This window comes from Pseudopipra pipra, chromosome 1, assembly GCF_036250125.1.
Source record: "Pseudopipra pipra isolate bDixPip1 chromosome 1, bDixPip1.hap1, whole genome shotgun sequence".
Lineage (NCBI taxonomy): Eukaryota > Metazoa > Chordata > Aves > Passeriformes > Pipridae > Pseudopipra > Pseudopipra pipra.
The window spans coordinates 39,125,677-39,143,968 of record NC_087549.1 but is presented as its reverse complement, the minus strand read 5'-3'; the positions used below and the strand labels follow the sequence as shown (position 1 = coordinate 39,143,968).

The window sequence follows — 18,292 nt, the reverse complement described above, 5'->3', positions numbered from 1 at the left end:
ACAGACATGAAGCCCTAACAAATGCCAAACTTGATAAGTCACCACAGAAGCTCTAATGGTTTACATGTAGGAATGTAAGAATGGACATTGTAGATTTCCTCAGGGTGATTTTCAAAGTGGCAAGATCAAATACTTCAAAGTAGTTCAGAGAATTTGTATTTGGTTGTAAAGGCATAATTTATTGCTTTATTACACCTCCTCCAAAATCCTTAGCCAAGGAATTGGTGTGATCCCTGAATTTCTCCCTCAGCTTGTTCTCTTGATCTGCTTGTACTTTTCATGCTCTTTTCTGACTATTAAGAGAACACTATTAAAAAGAAAACAAATAAACAAATCAATCTATAACTCAGGTGGAGAACATGGATAGATATTCACAGTATGTCTTTGTGGCTTTGTCTGCGGTAACAGAATAAAATAAAGAACATATATACAGACAACACAGGAGAGGCCTTCACAATGGAAATAATGCAACAGCTCTTTCTATGAATGTGAAAAATCCATTATTTCTGCACCATGTTCTGAAAAACTATGTTCAAAAGGCTAGGCTTGTGGCTGGCTGAATAAAGAAAAGAGATGTGAACATGCCACTGTCTCCTAAGTCCAGGTTCTTAGCAATCAGGGTGCTGGCCCATAAAATGCCTGCTATTTTGAAAGAAATTATTTAATCTGACAGGGAAAGCATTGCACAGGCAAGTCACTATCTGGCTTCAGATGTAAATCTCAAATCTGCTATAGCATACCAGATTGCAAAAACTAGTTGAAAAGGCTTGTCTGCCTCAGGAAGGAGGCATATTGCTCCTTCACTCACAACAGCTCTGATCTACCTCTTTATATCTCTGTACAGGCAGAATCCAAACAAAACCTGAACATTATAATTAATATATGTATAATTGAAGCACATATATATATATATATATATGTATGTTTATATATGTCCTATATTCCGCTTTTCCAAAGTGCTTATTCTCTTTTAAAAAATACCTTGTTTGAGACTCTAAAACACAATGCTAGCCTACCATTATTTCAGCTCAGGAAATTCTCTAGACCAGTAAAACAGGTCCAGCCTTCAAGAATCCTGTGGACCAAAAGGAAATTTTATGGTACTTCCCATAAGGAGACAATTTATCAACTAATTACTCATCACCAATATCACCCTTCCCTCTTTCCTTGCATCCTCCATGTATTTAGTGGACTCCCATTTGAACTGGTGAATTAAACTTCCTCACTGTTTTTTCGTGCATCCTCCCATCTTTTTCCCTAAGGTGGTTTTCCACTTTGGATACTGTAGTTCTTTCCCAAAAAATGTAGCTGCCTCTCTCCAAATCTAGGAAAAAGCAGATGACAGGACATTATTTCTTGAATGTGAAGTGATTGTTTAAGTGCTCTCTCCCCTTTGAATGGAAGCTGAAAACCAGACCCATTTTATATGGACAGAGTTAAAACCACACACAAATTAAAAGCAAAGATATTTTGGTTTTTTAAATTATCTGAAAACTAAGGACCAATCTATAATCCTTAAAATGTTATTATAAATATTATTGTAGATAAAATTATCTGTATCTAGAAAAGCATGAATGAGGGCAGTCAGCCATTTCATTGGCAATGTGGGAAAAAAAAAATTGAATAAACTAGTTTCGTAGCTCTTTTCCAAGTCCTTGGCTCAGAAGCAAGGTCGGAAACAGACTTCTGCCTCTTGCTGCAGATGGAGATAATTTCTACAAGGAGACTCTACCTGCTTCAAGTCTTACTTTTTTTTTTTTTGTGAAATTAACTTGGTATTCCTTTTCTTAGGGAATTGGAACACAGAAATTTCAACTAGATACCTTGTCATTTTACTCCCATCCTCTGTTACAGACTGACTCAATACTACGGCATGGAAATGACATACTTCCTGAAGGAAACACTTCAAAACAGCACCTCACCTGGCTATCCAGGTGAGATTTGTTCCTTCTGGATACAACAACCTTTACAGATGTGATTGCTTGGAATTGATAGCTCTCTCTTAATTTGTTAGAAGCTCCCCAGAAAATGAGAACAATATTCCGCAATAACTGTAGCATGATTCAAATCAGTTTTGGAATTTTATTAACTGTCCATAGTGCATTGTGTGGTTATTTTTCAGGGTCAACCATTATCATGCCAGAAATATGCAGACAGACCAATAAGTAATGCAAAGTGTATTTTCTAAAATTAATATAGAGAAGACTTTCCATGTTAGCCTTCCCACAAGAATTCCCACTTCTTGGCAATAATAATTAAAAACCATGTGCTGAATAGATTCTGGAGCTATCACAAATCACCCTGCATTAACCTCTGAACAAGCTGCTTCTGCAGTGAGGTACTTAATACAGGTGATGCAGTACCTCCCCAGCGGGACTGCACCATTGCCCAGGTTTCATAGCCTAAATCATGGCACCTTCTGGGCATGAAGTTTATGGTGCCAACAGGCCAAACTTGTTCAGTAAGAACCTCTTTTTTTGCTGTTGGTTGCATCTGCTGACAGCGTTGTTGCTGCTGCTCGTGTTCTGGCTCTGTTGATTCTTTCTATGCTAAAGCCAGGGATGCTGCCTCTGGACCTGAAGACATAGAAAGGAGGAAATGTCAGAATACGTCTCAGGGTTCTGCCTCTTCTGCATTTTTTCTGTTGTTCTTCCCTCCTGGGCAGGGATTCTGGAACATTACTCCAATACAAGGCCTGTAGAACCACATTTCCTGAGACAGATGTAGTTATTTGCCACCTTGGATAAAGGTGACATCTCTCAACACAGCTATACCAATAATCAAGGTTTGTTTTAATTGAACAGTAACTACCCAGCAGACCAAATACTGCAAGGCGCCTTGGCATAGAACTTCTGCCTTTGTCATACCCTTTTCTTGAACATCTGTGTCCCAATTAAGAGGATGCTCATATTCCTGGTGTGAATGGTGCCAAGGGCAAAGGAAAAAGGTGTGAAGATTTTGTCCCCTCTTCCCTAGACAAAACTATGTTCTCCTCAGGCATATGCTGTCTGCACAACTTCAGGCTCTGAGCTTGGTGGCTTTGGCAAGAAGCTAAAGTATAGGTCAAGCTGGAGACACTTAGGACTGCAGAGAAAGTGTGTCATACACTGAGTGGACAAAAGCCGCTGTTTGTAGTGCTCCTCCACCTATTGAATCATTAATAACACTTTTAAGTGTCGCCTGAGAGACAGTAGTTCTGCATTCTCCTAGAATGTCTGATAACTGTGGACCCAAACCCACCTCTCATGACTGTCACAGCAAAGAAAAAGTCAGTGAGAGAAGCTATTTCGTTAAAGTATTTGTTTTACAAAGCCCATAGTTTTGAACAGCTGCTTAGCAAAGCACGCAGTCCACACAGGTGTCTTTGGAAGATCAACTGCCCCTAGGAAAAGTTACCAGAAAAGAGGTACCTGCTTGGTTCCTTCCTGAAGTGAGACCAGACCACCATGAACACCAGCTTCCAAGGAGGTACATAGAGCTCTTGGGTATGATTTCCAAATTCATAAAATAAGTAATAATAAAACTTGTATCTCAGCTGCTGGTTTTTTGTTTGTTTGCTTTCTTCCTCAGTCTTGTTCAGAGAATCAAGTTAATTTTTCTTGGCACTATGTCCTCCATGTTCTGAAGCATTAAAAGAAATACAACAGGCAACAAAATACCATATGTTGTCTTTGAATCACCCTATTGCTAATTTTTAGGCCAACACAGCCATCCCAGCCAAATTTGGGACCCAGTCATTTTTGTTAAGAGACTATTTAATATTTCAAGCAGTGGTCATGAAACCAACAATTCTTTTGTGGGAGCTGCCCAACATACCATTCAGCAGTCCTGGGCTACTGTCAGACATTATGCTGTCACAACTGAGTTGCTCTTTCTTTTGATGTTCTATCTTCTTGTTTGGGTCTGACAGCTATCCTTCCATGAGTTTTCTTGCTAAAAGCAGGAGGAAAGAGTCTCTCTTAGCATCAGGAAAGTAGTCAATCAAGACCATTATTATGCTGGAAGTAAACCATCTTTTATCTCAAAAAGTTGACATGGCAGTTGAAGATCCAAACACTCCATGCAACCTTCTGAACACAGGGAAGCTGTTTGTGCTGTTTGACCTCCAGGATACAGCTCCACTTATCTGTCATGCCATCTCAGGAGATGTGGAAGATCAAAAGCACCACAGGACAGGCTATTATCCTCCAGGCACATGATGTAATTTGACAGTGACCACAGTATTCACAGTGGCAGCAGCACACTTACATAAAAGCAATATTTCTGTACTCCTACCAGCACAGCAGAAATTTTCTAATGAAGCTCTGTATGACATATTGTACGTGCTCAATCTTCCACAGAGCTTGGTCTCTAAAAGATACGAATATACTGGACTGAGGCCAGCAAAGGGCTGCAAAGATAATTAAGGTACTGGAACACCTGTCATACAAGGAGAGGTCAAGATTGCAGAGATTGCTCAATCTGGAGAAAAGGCTCAGGCCCAATGTGTATAAGTACCTAAAAGGAAGGTGTAAAACACAGAACCAGACTCTTAGTGGTATTCACGTAAAAGAAAAGAAAAAAGAAAGTACATTCAATATAAACATAATTTTATTTGTTTTTAAGAAGAGTATGAACAAACACTGGAACAGGTTACCCAGAGAGATTATAGAGTTTTCAACCTTAGAGATATTTAGAACTTAACTGAACACAGATACTTTCCAAGCTTAATGATTCTGTGAAGTCGTAGTCCCTTGGAGATGTACTTCTCTAGCACAGATTATCAGGTAAAATCCTCCTAGTGGTGTGACAAACCTGAACCTGCTGAGAATCCACAAATCCCACTGCCTGACTCACTGCTTCTAATTTCGCTCAGAAGAACATGTCCACAAAGACACTAAAAATGAAAAGCTACTTGCTCTGGAGTTTGGTACTCATACTGTTTATATGCATAACCCACTTTTCTTCCCCTTTGCTCTAGAATTCTGCATACCTAGTATTTCATAGCCAGAAGGGAAAAATGTGGTGCACTGGTATAAAAAGGTGAGGAGTCTGAAAACACAGATACATCACACAGTTATTAGTGGTGGACTTTGAGAACAGTGAGATGTGTGTATGGACACCACATTTAGACAGCCTCATTTTTTACTTGTTAACTTTTGTTTCCTCAAGCGTAAAATAAGTGGAAATTCTGAGGTAGAAAAGCTGCAGAACTGAGAGTGAAACAAATCTCTTATTCATCAGTCTGAATTCTAGCTCTCATCGATCCCTCATAAAGGTAAGACTTTTTAACACACTTGTTTTACTCAGTGTTTCTTGCTCATCAGTAATAAAGTAAATCTTTCTCTGCTAGTATATTTCACTAATTGTATAGACAAGAGAAATGAAATAGTTTCTAGGCCATCATGTAAAGAAAAAAAAAAGACCCACCATTAAAAAAAGTCACCCTTTTCTCCATACTGTTCCAACTGCTGTACCAATTGCTAGCAGAGTACCGTGACATGACATGGGCTTAGCCAGCATTTACATAAATGACATACATATAAGATTCCTGTTTCTTGTTTTGGATTACAAAAAGCCAAGGGGGCTTTCAGCTTTCTAAGCATCCCTTTTCAAAAGGGCAAGGCCTCCTCAGCATATGTCCAAAATAAATGGATGGTCCTAAGAGTAAAGGGAAAGTAAAACAAGTCTCTGTAGACACAAGGCAACCTGCCACCCAACTCAGAGAACCAAAACATCATGCCACTACTCAAGCTATGACTGTAATGAGACCATTTACTCCAGTTCCATCAGCATCATCCCTTTCTGAAGTAATCCCAAGAGAAACCCCTATTATTCAATACACCACCTTTGCTTTTAGTAGCTTGTTGTCTTACTTGACAAGACATTGTATTGCCCACCTAGACTGGCCTTATGCTTTATAGCTACAAGTTCATTCTTTTTAGGAGATGACAATTTAAAATTGTTCTTAAAATACTGCACCTAAATGATACAAAGACTTCTGTTACAAAGTTGCATAGTATGAGCTTTTAAAATAAATTAGGCAAAGTAGATCAGCAGCACAAAAACATAATTTAAATCCTTCCCCCTCCCTGTTCCGACATCCATAGTCATCTGTGAGTTTGGAGACCACCACCTCCAAATATTAATATATGTCATGAATATATTTCATGGTTTTTTCATCAACACAGCACATATTTTCATTTCACAAAACTTTCATTCATATGAATTACAATCTTGTTTCAGGAAACTCTTGAATTCTTCAGCTTACCAGGGAATGATACCAGCAGTACAGCTCGTCCTCATGGTTCATTGAATGGCAGCAAGAAGTCAGGTCCACTAGAGCCTTTTCTGGCTCCCTGCTGAATACTTGAGGCTTCTTGCTCTGTTCTCCCCACAAAGTCGCCAATTAGTAGTTTGTGATGGAGGATCATATTTAAGGCATTATAAAGACATAACCAAAGCAAATAAATTCAATTAATGTATTTTGATAATGAGATGAAAAGAAACCAGTTCACTGGATTAAAAAAATAGTTTAAATGAAAGCTGTTAAGTGCCAATTAAAAAGCAACTTGTCTAAATCTTGTTACTAATGAGAAATGAGGCACCCCAAGTTCACAGCTGCTAGAGAAGCAAACCTTTCCCATCACCACCTTTAGCAAGGTCCACTTTAGAGTTGCTAGTCTCTGCATTTTGTGCTTTTTCACTCTTTCTTTGGTCGACCTTTGAAGGTATCCATTGCATGGAGTACTCCAAAATAGTCCAGAAGGAGAACAGTTGCTTTCACTGGTAGAATGCTGTAAAGAAGAAGATAGAAAGGAACAAAACAGACATCAGAGGAGTTGTGCAGTTTTATCACAGAATTAGTTTTACCTGGCTAGTACTGGCAAAGGCAGTATACTCTTTAGAATATTGACCCACCGGTCTTCTCATAATATCTATTATACTTGTTTGCAGCCTGAGTTATTAGACAGATTGGTATCCCAACCTGGCTTTTAACAGAGTCATAAATGCCCTAATGCCGGAGCAAGACACCAGATAGGTGCTGGGTTAACAGTTGCACTCAATGATCTTAGAGGTCTTTTTCAACCAATGATCCTATGACATGCAGTTACGGAGCAGCAGGCCCGTAACTCTACAGCCTACTGTAAAACAGCACCCCAATGGAGTCAGCAAGTCACAGACATTTCTGTCATTGTTCTGTGGTCCAAGGGTAGACTGAACCCCTAAAACAAAACAAAACAAAACAAAAAACAAAGAAGAGAAGCCCTCCAGAAATATGTAGAACCGAATGAAAAGTCACAGCAACAAGTAGAAGTCTGTTTGGTACATTTAGTCAAACATGCAGCTGGAACATCCCTGGACAGAAAAGAGAGAGAGGAAAAGAAAGTCATAACTTACCTTTTCAAAGCAAATAATACATGAAGGATGGTGTGTGGTATCAGCAACAGTTCTTGGTTCTGCCGAACAGCAGTGACTATCTTCTCAGCCACATACTCTGGATCCAGCACAGGAAGCACACGTGGCCACCTGAAAGAGAAAACATCTCTTACTGTAATATAAATTGGTTTGAATTCACATTTAACTCAAAATTAAGTCTCCATTTTACAGTTATTCAACTAGAAAAAGAAATAAATACCACAAATCCTATGAACAACAGAACCTTCATTATGTTAGAGTGAGTGGACATTGTTATTTTCCCTCTGTATGACCTCTCACAAGACAAATCAGAGTCCTCCTATTAAGACACACCGGGCTTTTATTCGGCTCATAAATTTTGTCATTATACACACATACTGAGCAAACCTATGACATTGGTTTCAGGAGGTGAATGGGGGTTTAGAAACCAGACAGGACAACCAGAGCATTTGGCTTCTGCAGAGGAAAGGACACTAATAATTCACATTTCAGCTTACATGAATAGTAAAGTACTTAGGCTTTTGACATTTGGCTTGCCCAGTCACTGTTAACACCCATCTGAAGCCCTAAAAACAGCACAATCAGAGAAAAGCCTAGCTCCTGATTTTCATAAAGGAAATAGGGGTAACACACTAAACATGCAACTTGCATAAAAACCTCACAAGAGTTTACTCACTTGGTTTTAATACCATCAAACATTCCTGTGTTTATGACGACAGGACACACAATTGTGGTTTTAATACCAGTCTTTCCCAGACTTTTCATCTCTATATCAATTGACTCTGCAAAACCAACTGCTGCAAATTTACTTGAACAGTAATCTGTAAAATAAACATTAATTGCACTTTAATATTTAAATTTACAAGTTAAACTTTACTGAACAGATTAACAGTTTTTGACAGAGAACAAAATTTTGCTCTAGTAAGTAAACGGACTAGACACCTCTTTTCAGTGTACAACAACACAATATAGTATCGAAATGATATATACATAGTACCTGCAGGAAATTACTGTCCAATAATAAAACACTTCACAAAAGAATAGGAACGGTTTTCAGGATTAGGTTACTAATAAAATTTGCCTTTGATGTGATTCATTCCATTACTTTCCCTCTCCTAAATTAACAGTTGTTCTAGACTGGCAGACAGAGGGTCTCTCATTGCATCCCTGCTATCACTTTTCCACTCTCTATGGAGCAATGGTAAATGAAATTACCTTTTCATACCAGACCTTATCTTTGAATCCATGTACTTGCTTCTTATATATCAAACTCAAGTTTTCAAGACTCTCTAATGTGGTTTCAACTTGAAACACAATTTGTCCTCATTATCACTGCCTTGAGGCTAGATTTCTTTTACTGCTATGTCACCTTATTTCATTTTCCTTCCCCTTTGTATACATTTTCCAGAAATGCCTTCTGAGTTTTCACTAAATCTAGAGTGGCCTCTTCCCTATCAGAAATGCTCAAGTTAACTTTATGGAAACTGAGATCCTCAGTGTTGAAAGTTCTATATGGCTTCTAGATCTTCTAACTGCCTTGGCAGAAAAACCTGTTTTAGAGCACAACTGAGCTTCTGGAAAACTCTTTTTAAAGAAATTGTCTATTTAAGGTCAGCTGCTTTGAAAGTATGACTATTTGCTGTACCTATAAGGAAAGATCCAGAAAACTCAAATTTAGTTTGTGAGGGTTTTTTTCCCCCATGAGTATTGATTGCAGAATTTAAATCAAACTAATTGTCTAAATGAACATTAGCTTTAATACACTACCTGAAAGACGAGTGATTCCACATATGCCTGCAGCGCTTGCTATGCTAACCAAGTGTCCATGGTTAGTGGCAATCATTGCTGGGAGGAAGGCTTTGTAAGTCTGCAATATAAGTCAGAGTTGCAATGTAACATTTTACTAATCAAGCTACATGTGATAATGTTATGAAATTGTTGTTTTTAGAGAAATTTTCCCTACAGAAGCTCTCCCCCTTCCATTATGGAAAGGGGGGGTGTGTGTGTATGTGGAGTTTGTTGTTTGAACTCTAACCTTCAGGTATTTAAACGGGGACTTTTCCAGCCACACAAGTACTACCAAAGACAGATGATAACTTGCTGAAAGTTAACTATATAGATTCAGCTAGTTGTGAAGTTTCTTCCAGCTCACCACTGCAACATTTCAAACGAGAATGAAGTGTTCAGTGCGAATTTTCTAAAATGGCAAAAATTGGAATTTCACGTTTTCCTTCTACTGAAGTAATTAAATCTTTGTTATTAAATTTATTTATAAATAAACCAAAACATTTTAATATCTTCTTCACAATTCTTTATGATAGAAACACCACATAGGTGATCTGCCTTGCCTGGAAGGAAGAAAAAGCACATAAGCTTATTAATTTCGAACAAAAGCTCCACGTATTATTAAGAGCATTATCTGAACATGTGGTATTTCTTACTGAAACTATCATAACCACAAAACAACTAGAACACTAACAGAATTGAACACTTCTCTGTGACTAGGGCAGCAACTATTCAGATAGGCCTGCTTCATGTTGCTTAATCATATGACTACACTCAGAATTTAGAAGATGGTAAACTTTGGTTCTTAAGAGCATTTCTAAATGTGAAATACTTCCACCTACACCGGAGGTTCTCAAAGGATCCACTCTTCCACCTTTTTTTTTTTTTTTTCAGACTCCAGGGCATAGAAAGCAATTTCTTGTATCGTTTCTAACCAAACTTCCTTGCATGTTTCCCTCAATTCCAAAAGGCAAAATTAACACTGAGAACGTGTTAGAGGGATGTTTTATACTATATATGGAAAATACGGGTATTACCCAGAAGTGTGCCATTGTGTTCACTTCCATGGTTTTTTCTACAAGTGAATCTGGACAATCAATAAATGTCTTCCCAGTTACAATACCAGCATTGTTGACTAGGATGCTAACATCGCCAACTTCTTTTTTAACCTAAAAACAAAGAGCATCAAGAGATTACAATAAATACGAACCATGCTTTCCAAGTATTATATAAGAAAACTTAAACAGAAATATTAAACATTTCAAATAAGTTAAACTTATCCTCTTATGGATCCAAATACCTCAGGTCCCTGCATATTTTCACCTGATGCCTTTTTAAAATCTGAGTTTTCTACTGGATTTTCTTTGGAGATGTGGAGTCCAACAGCTCCATACAAGCTTCTGCTTTCAGCACCTCTGTTTCCGGGGACAACTGTTACAGATAAGTGTCTACTGCAGAGAGCTTAACGAATGCAACAAGTATTTTTCTACGGTAAATCCATCTTAAAATCAACGAACAATTCTGGACTAGAAGCTGGTATACTCTATCCTAGAAAATAAGTTGGCTAAAAAGCAATACCTATACCTTTAATTCAGTAGGAGGAAGTATAGTTCTCATTTTAGCTCCAGACTGAAAACACTGATGAACAGACTCACTTGAGAGAACAACTACAGGCCAGCTGATACCAAGATACTGTACCAGCTCTCAAAAGGAAAATGAAAATATTCAATATAGTATTTGTAGTACAGTTAATTCATCTGAGCTATCTGGGGAAAAAAAGAAAAAAGTACTCTTTATGTTGTTTAACTTGTGACTTCCAGATTAAGTGCTGAACACATACTGATCAGTAGTTTTGGGAAACCAGGTTGGTTTTATACCATTTTGCCATACAATTGGAGATCACAGAACCTTAATTTCTTCATGCTTCTTTTGCTAGATGCCTACAGTGACTAAAGAAAGCCCAGGGAGACCAGATAGGCTAGCCTATATAACAGTAAAGAATTAAAGGGTAATTTATCACCTACTCTTTATTCTAGCTTAACTTTCTCATCTTCCTTAAACTTATTCATGTTTGTTGACTAAGCAAGGGTTCAAAAAAACAAACAAACAACAAAACCCAGAGAGCAGCTTACACAGAATTAGGATTACACAGAATAGCTTATATAACAAATTCAACAGCCAGAGCCACTGTCCACTTCAGTCATTGCTCGAATATTCTTATCTGTCTATTGCTCTCTCAAAAAGTTGTAGCAATTTACTCTGAAGCAGTGGCACATGATCTCCATAGGCAGCCTCAGACAAGTTGTTCCAGTCACCAACCTGAGTATGCACCTCTCATCACAAGTTAAAAATAGCATAGACTCATAAATGTATTTGTTAGTAAGGGATGTTTTAATACTGCCTCATGTCAGATGATCTAGCAATTCTGGAAACCTGGACCAGTACCTCAAATCTACTCTTTGGGGAAAATAAATACCTGAATAAATGGTCATGCTTCTTTTGTGCAAACAAAAAAAGGACAGAGTTGGGGGATGTGGTACGTACAATTTGTAACTTGGTGACTGGGGCACTCACATTAGATGAGCAGAAGGAACAGCAAACAGAACTTTTATCACGCCGTTTCTAACTGGTGGTGAAAACCTGAACAACCTCTTCTTTTACCACTTGGCTCTGCTGAGTCTTACAAAATATATTCACATTTTGGATGGAATTCAAAGCAGATTTAAGTGCCACACTTTGCAACCCAGACAAATAATTCCAGCTTTACAACACCTCTGTTCATGCTGCTTCCCTATTAACTAGATGTGACAGCTTTCCTCAGCAAATTGGCTGTTTTAATTCACTTCTCTCAGCCCTCCCTTGTGCATGACAGTGCCATGGTACTCAGCACAGGCTTCCACATTCTGCTTTGAGGCCAAGTATAGAGACCTTTATCAAGCCTTTTCTCTAGCTACTGGGGGTGGAGGAGTGAGTGTGTGTGTGTATGTGTAAAAACAATGCCAACTCTCCAGAGCATTAAACCTCTCAAATCATGCAGTGCAAGAAATTGTGTTCCAGGTGTTTTAGGCCTCAGCAAAGGAAGCATTATGCAAACAGCTGGTCTGATTAAACATCTTTTCCAGGTATAAACACTTTTCTGTTTGTTTCTGCATTTATACTTAAGCATTTACATTGAAGTTTAGTAGTGAGCAATTCCCATGATTCCCAAACAGCATTCCAAAATGTGTACTTTCTAAGAACCATGAACCTCCATAACTGCTTACAAGAGGTATTAAAAAACACTAGATATTTTATAGGCAGCATGAAATACCACCAGGAAGTGTGTTTCTACTGTTACTCCTCTGCACAAGAAAGAAGACTCTTAGAATACTGGAAGACTGACTGTAAACTATCATCTTGACCAAAAAGCAAGAAACAAAACCAGCAGAGAAGTAAAAAAGTACAATGCAAGAGAGATCCTGAATGTGACCCATGATGCAATTTTGCAGCATGTCTATGAGAAAGGGCTTCTGTTTCTTCACAAGTAGGAGGAACAAAAAACAGAGTTACTTCCATCTTTCAAGGTCCTAGATTTTTTAAGTTTAGCTGAATTTGAGGGAGAGGTAGACAAGAGAAGGCCACATTCCTTTATGAGTTGGGTACTTCTGGAACAGGGACATTAGAAATAAATTTTAAGCTATAGCTCTTGATAGCCAAAAGCTGTCCTTGATCCTGTTAGTACAGGAAAGGAACAAGGACCTCACATGTGCAGGGCCTTTTGGTTCTCTTCCTGCTCTAGTAACTTTTTTTCCAGGTGTCTCTGTGTGGCTGATGAAGCAAGTATTAACGGTTCACATAAATTCCTTTTTGGCTTTGAGATTTGGCTTTTACTGTGGACAGAGTTTTCAACCATGTCTTTCCCCGCCTGCATGAATTTAGTTCACTATAGTCTTGCAAAACCCCAAGTCACTGTGTGAAGCTAAATCACCAGAAGGGGAAAAAAACCAGAATCTGGAACCACGATATCTTATTTCGCAAAGGCTGATGCTGAGCACTGTAAGCCAAAGTCTACTATGCTGCATTAAGTAAACTGTGGCACAAGGCACCAACTACTAGTAAAGTCTTTTTGTCACTTGTAAGATGGGAAAGTTGCTAGCATGATTCTACAACAGCACCAGGACGTGACATTTCTGGAATAACATTAGTAGGGTATTTTCTTTTCTGGGATCAGCAGGAGGATTATTAGTGAATCTGACAGTTAGTGAACTACTGACAAAGTTATAAGTGAGGGATCATGCACCAAGACCCTATTACAACTTCTTTGCCCCTGTCTAGCTCTGTTTGTATCATCTGGAACCTGTGTTACACACAAATCTACATGCGCTTCTCTTTTTTAAATTTGGGCAGAATGGCTCAATTACTGCTTTTCTCCATGGGACTGAAGTGTTAGCCCTCAAGTCTTCAAAACTGAAGTTTTAGTTTTCATCTTCTTCGTTCCAGTGTCCTTCACTCTACAATACTCCCTCCTCCTCCTCCAGTCCTCCCAGTTCAGCAGGAAGCACAGCTACAGGCCTGTGGAGAGACATGTGCAGCTCCTCTGCAGTGACAGCAGATGTCCAGCTCAGCTGGTGTAAAGGAGCTGCGAGGGGGACCAAGGATGATCAGAATTACTGGAATAAAAAAAACCAATAGCACCAGCCTCTAACAAGCTGCAAGTTATGCATAAGCTTCACTTATCAGAAAGCTTGTTGTAATTGTTTTTGCACAGCTAGAAAAAGAAAAAAGGCTAGAGCTTCTTAAAGAGCACCAAAACTTGAGTTCAGCCTTCAGCCGATAGATGTTCCTGAAGACAGCGGAACTTTTTTTTTTCTTTTAAAGAATTTATCCCCAGGCAAACACTCACTGTGGAAACTTTTTAGTCCAACAGTTAAGTTTAGCAAATTTTAAGCAAATGAGAACATGTTGTTATACTGTAAACTGTTAAGCAATTTTAGCTTTTGGCAATGCTACTATGCTGCCCAAAATATCTAACTACATGCTATGTTTAAAAAGCTCTTCAGAAATGAAAGAAAGAAATATTTAAGACCTCAAGATATATTTATTAATTCAGACAAAGTGAATTTGCAAAAATCTATTCACAGCCATCGAATTATTTGAAAATTGTCTAAGCAGTTAACCCTTTTTACGATGTATAGTCTTTAGGGTTTAATTTTGGCAAGAGGCTGTCAGAACTTGAAATACTGCTTTAGCTTCAATAAATTGATTTTCTGCACTTCACAAGTAAGTGCCTGCTCAGTAATTGAATGAATGATTGAGAAGTTACCCAGCTGAAAGGAGCTACTGAAAAAGAGAACCAGCTCTTTTTACTTTTTAAGGAATAAAGATACACAAGTCAACTCTAAAAAACAGAATTCTTGAACTAGATAATGGACAATACATTCAGAATTAATTAACCTTAATTTCTTGCTTTGAAGCCACTAAAAAACTCAATCATGCATCTAACACACGCGCATACACTCATCTTAGGATAGTGCCAAAGCCGCAAATAAGATACTTTACCTGATCAGCTACTCTGTAGACATCCTGCCTCTTACTAATATCACAGATGTAAGAGTGTACTCTTTCTGCTCCATTTTCTCTGGCCAGTCTGACTGTCTCCTTGAGTCCCTCTTGATTAACATCCCATAGAACCAACGTGGCTCCAAGTCTGGCAAACTTTAATGATAAGCATCTTCCAATGCCACTTGCTGCTCCTGTTATTAATACTATTTCACCACGAACATTCTTCTTCCGTCTAGGCACAATCAAGAACACTAGTGACTCCAGTAAGTAATAAACAAGAAGTCCGATGACTTTTAATGTTTCCAGGAAAAAGTTCATCTTGAGGCTATTTATTCAGATACCTGATGAAAAAAAACAAAACAAAAAACCAAACATTTACCAAATAGGATAAACCATAGAGAAAAATCCAATGCCAACATTTCAAAACTGAAAACACATTTTCAGGTCCGTTCTAAATATTTTCTCTAGCCCACTTTTGGTGTTGTTTCAAAAAAATGTATAGGCTTACACCTGCATATCTGACCCAATTTTTCATGTTCTGTCTCATCTCCAGGTTGTTCCTCCAGAATGCAGTACACAATTCATTTACAATTCAGCAGCAGCAAGAAACAACTGCCCTTGTTTGCTTTAGAAATTTCCCATCCCTGATGTTATGGGTTTCATTCTCTGCTCGGACAGAATGTGGACTCAAAATAAAATAGAATGAAAAAAAAATAATACCCACTGAACATCTTAAACAGAAATGCATGACAAACAACTTTAGTGCTCATAAGCTAGTACTTTAGTAAGGAAAAATTCTGCTTTTAGACCCACAATGTTTTTTGCTTTGTAGGCACTCCTTGTCATCACAAAATATGTAGAACAAGTCACAGTCTCAACTCTGCCGAAAAAAAAAAACCAAAACCAAAAACAAAAACCCACGAGCACAGGGACAATATCCTTATAAATCTCCAAAACACAGCAGGTAAACAACTGGCTGTCACTCCTAGCTTTTCAACTACCTGTACTACCATTATTGAGGAGAGTTTGCTTTTGCAGTTGAACACAGTGCTGTAAGAACTCACTGCAAAGCTGTTGGGTTTCTTCTCTTCACCTTCCTGCACGAAGCAAATGTCATAGGCTTGAATCATACCATCTCAGATATGCTTTTAACCTCATAGTCTGTACTCATCCAGTAATGATGAAAAGCAAGCAGGCATTTAAGCCCTTGAAGAAATGTTATTTTATTTCCCAGTATACGAATGCTATGCAAGAAATGCACCCTTCATCAAAGGAGATCTTTAATCTCTTAACCACAGTATGAAGGATTATTATCTTCCTTCTCAGCTAAATGTAGACTACACTGGCACTTACACTTCAACCTTTAGCACTACATGCCCACTTTGCTTACATTCTTAGTGAACTTTGCTATCTATGTATATAGGTAATTGTGTTTGACAAGTGCCAGGAAATAAGTAACTTAGATCTCTGCTACTCTGAGCAAAGTTCATGAAAGTTAGCATGTGGACATAAACGTGTTATCACGAGTCAGATTTTGTACATGGGAAACAAGGGCAGTCTTGAAAAGAGATAAGCTACTGCTAGAACACAGCTAGTTATTTCAGAAAGTTTTCTGGTAGAAATATTAGAACATCTTAAAACTATTTCAATAACAGAAAAACATTTGTCAAAAACATAGTGGGTAGGAAAACAAGTTCTTCTTTCTGGAGAAGTCTTAGGAAGAATGCTTTCTGTTGAATACTTTCTATTCCTCATTCCCATTAAAACATGACAAAACGTACATAGAGGCAGTAACACCAGTAAGAAATGGAAGAAATATCAAAGCAGCACAGGAATATTTTTCTAGAGATAATATTGACATGTCCTGTAATGGGCTCTCATAGCTATAGAGCTACTACAGATTAAGCAAAAATAGAGTTATAAAAGTGTCATTAAATTTCATATACATATATATATATATAAAAAAAAACCCAGCAAGTTTTTGGAAACACAAGTTCTTTGTTGAGTTTAAAACAGAAGCAACAAATCTTTAAAATAAATGCAATTGCTGAATTTAGCCTGATTACACTAATTTAATGCACCAAACAAAACACCTTCCATTTACATGAAAGGGGACTGGCAACTCTGGAGTAGATAAGGATATTAAAGTTAATCCCTAAGGAAAACTGAGGGAGGCAATTGCCTTCAGAGGCAATATACGATTTGATTTAAACCCAGTTTAGAACTTAGGACAGTAATTCTTTAAATAAAATAATCATATATTACGCTTGTATAGGACAGACAGACATTAGATTTTTCAGAAAAGTACTGACTTTCACTTAATGAAGTAGAATTGTTTAGGCATACAGACCACAGGATACTTCCAGTTAGAACATCAACTCTGCATCCTTCAAAGAGACAGTTTCCACTGACACATTCCTCCCCCAACCCAACTTTGACTGGGGCAGGAGTCCTCCATTCTCACTCACTGCATTAGAAGTAACCAAGCATATCCATACAGACAGTTAAATTTACCAACTCACTTGGCCGATTTTGCATCCTCAACTTAAGCAACCAGGGATTTATTTCCAGGTGAATTAACCAAAGATGCCTTTGGCACATACAAGATCTAAAGATCACTTCTGATGCCATGAATTATTTTTTAATATGTCTACATCCACACAGACATAAGTGTGGAAGGCTGTTACGCAGTAGTGAAGTATCACAGGTTTTGCAATGGCTTATCAGACAGATCCCGAGTGCAGATAACTTTGCTAACACAGGCTTGTTGGTACCTGTGACAAAACTCACAGCCGACAGGCTCTCGCAGACCTAACAGACTCCTAAAGACTATCATCGCTCACAAATCACAAGGGCAGGACTGAGGCTGGCAGCTGAACGGCAAAACACCCCTGCTAGTCAAAGGGACTAAAGGTTGATCATGCAGGCACCTGAGCAGGACTTGGCATGCATGAATTTTTCTCACTGCCTCTGGAGGGTTGCGATCCCACAAAAATATAGTGGTCCTGTAGCCAAGGCTGTCCAAGAGCTCAGATGCAGCAATACCCTCCTCACCACCCGGAGGATGTCGGACAACCTCACTCTCACTTAGCGTCTGCTAACCCGATCAGCATCATAACAAAACCTACGGGCAGCTTTCAGCTGCGGTAACCGGCTCACCACTCGCTTTCAGGCCGCCTCCCCGGCACTCGCCGCTGCCCGGGCCCCCCGCTCCTCCCGCCGAGCGACCACACAGCCTGTCCCGTCCGCCAGCGCCCGCCCGGCCAGAACTCCCCCAGGACCGTGGGTACCTCCGTCTGCCCGGCGTGGCACAGCGGCTCTGATACGGGCGACAGCAAAGCGACGAAGAAGAAAGATCTGCAGGGCGGAGCGGAGCAGCCCTGCTTTTATGTCGGCAGCCCGCCCCGGCGCGGGGCTGACCGGATGCCCGGGGGCGGGACGAGATGGAATGGCATAGGATAGCATAGCATGGCATGGCATGGCATAGGATAGGATAGCATAGTATGGCATGGCATGGCATGGCATGGCATGGCATGGATGGCATGGCACGGCATGTCCCCTCTCCGCT

The 18,292-nt window shown here is 39.0% G+C and overlaps 1 protein-coding gene across 2 annotated transcripts; it reads right to left on the bottom strand.

The window, feature by feature from the left end:
* Nucleotides 1-4,572: 4,572 nt before the first annotated feature.
* Nucleotides 4,573-18,160, bottom strand: LOC135413273 (epidermal retinol dehydrogenase 2-like). Of its 2 annotated transcripts, none has more exons than XM_064652755.1 (7): nucleotides 18,015-18,160; nucleotides 14,722-15,065; nucleotides 10,221-10,352; nucleotides 9,166-9,265; nucleotides 8,075-8,219; nucleotides 7,381-7,509; nucleotides 4,573-6,776 (listed from the first exon to the last, which is right to left on the bottom strand). In XM_064652755.1, exons 2-7 carry the CDS (start codon nucleotides 15,040-15,042, stop codon nucleotides 6,683-6,685), a joined length of 921 nt encoding a protein of 306 aa, XP_064508825.1. In that variant the 5' UTR covers nucleotides 15,043-15,065; nucleotides 18,015-18,160; the 3' UTR covers nucleotides 4,573-6,682. The 2 variants fall into 2 exon arrangements, with proteins under 2 accessions (XP_064508825.1, XP_064508835.1); XM_064652765.1 differs by lacking the exon at nucleotides 18,015-18,160 and adding an exon at nucleotides 17,884-18,012.
* Between the last annotated feature and the right edge of the window lie 132 nt (nucleotides 18,161-18,292).

Bases quoted from the DNA above. Each gene is read 5' to 3' on its own strand.
- LOC135413273 (XM_064652755.1), bottom strand. From the start codon at position 15,042: ATGAACTTTTTCCTGGAAACATTAAAAGTCATCGGACTTCTTGTTTAT. The intron at 8,220-9,165 runs GTAGTGTATTAA...TTTATTTTACAG, and splicing joins TGGAATCACTCGTCTTTCAG to ATTACTGTTCAAGTAAATTT. The intron at 6,777-7,380 runs GTAAGTTATGAC...TCTTCTTTACAG, and splicing joins GTATTATTTGCTTTGAAAAG to CATTCTACCAGTGAAAGCAA.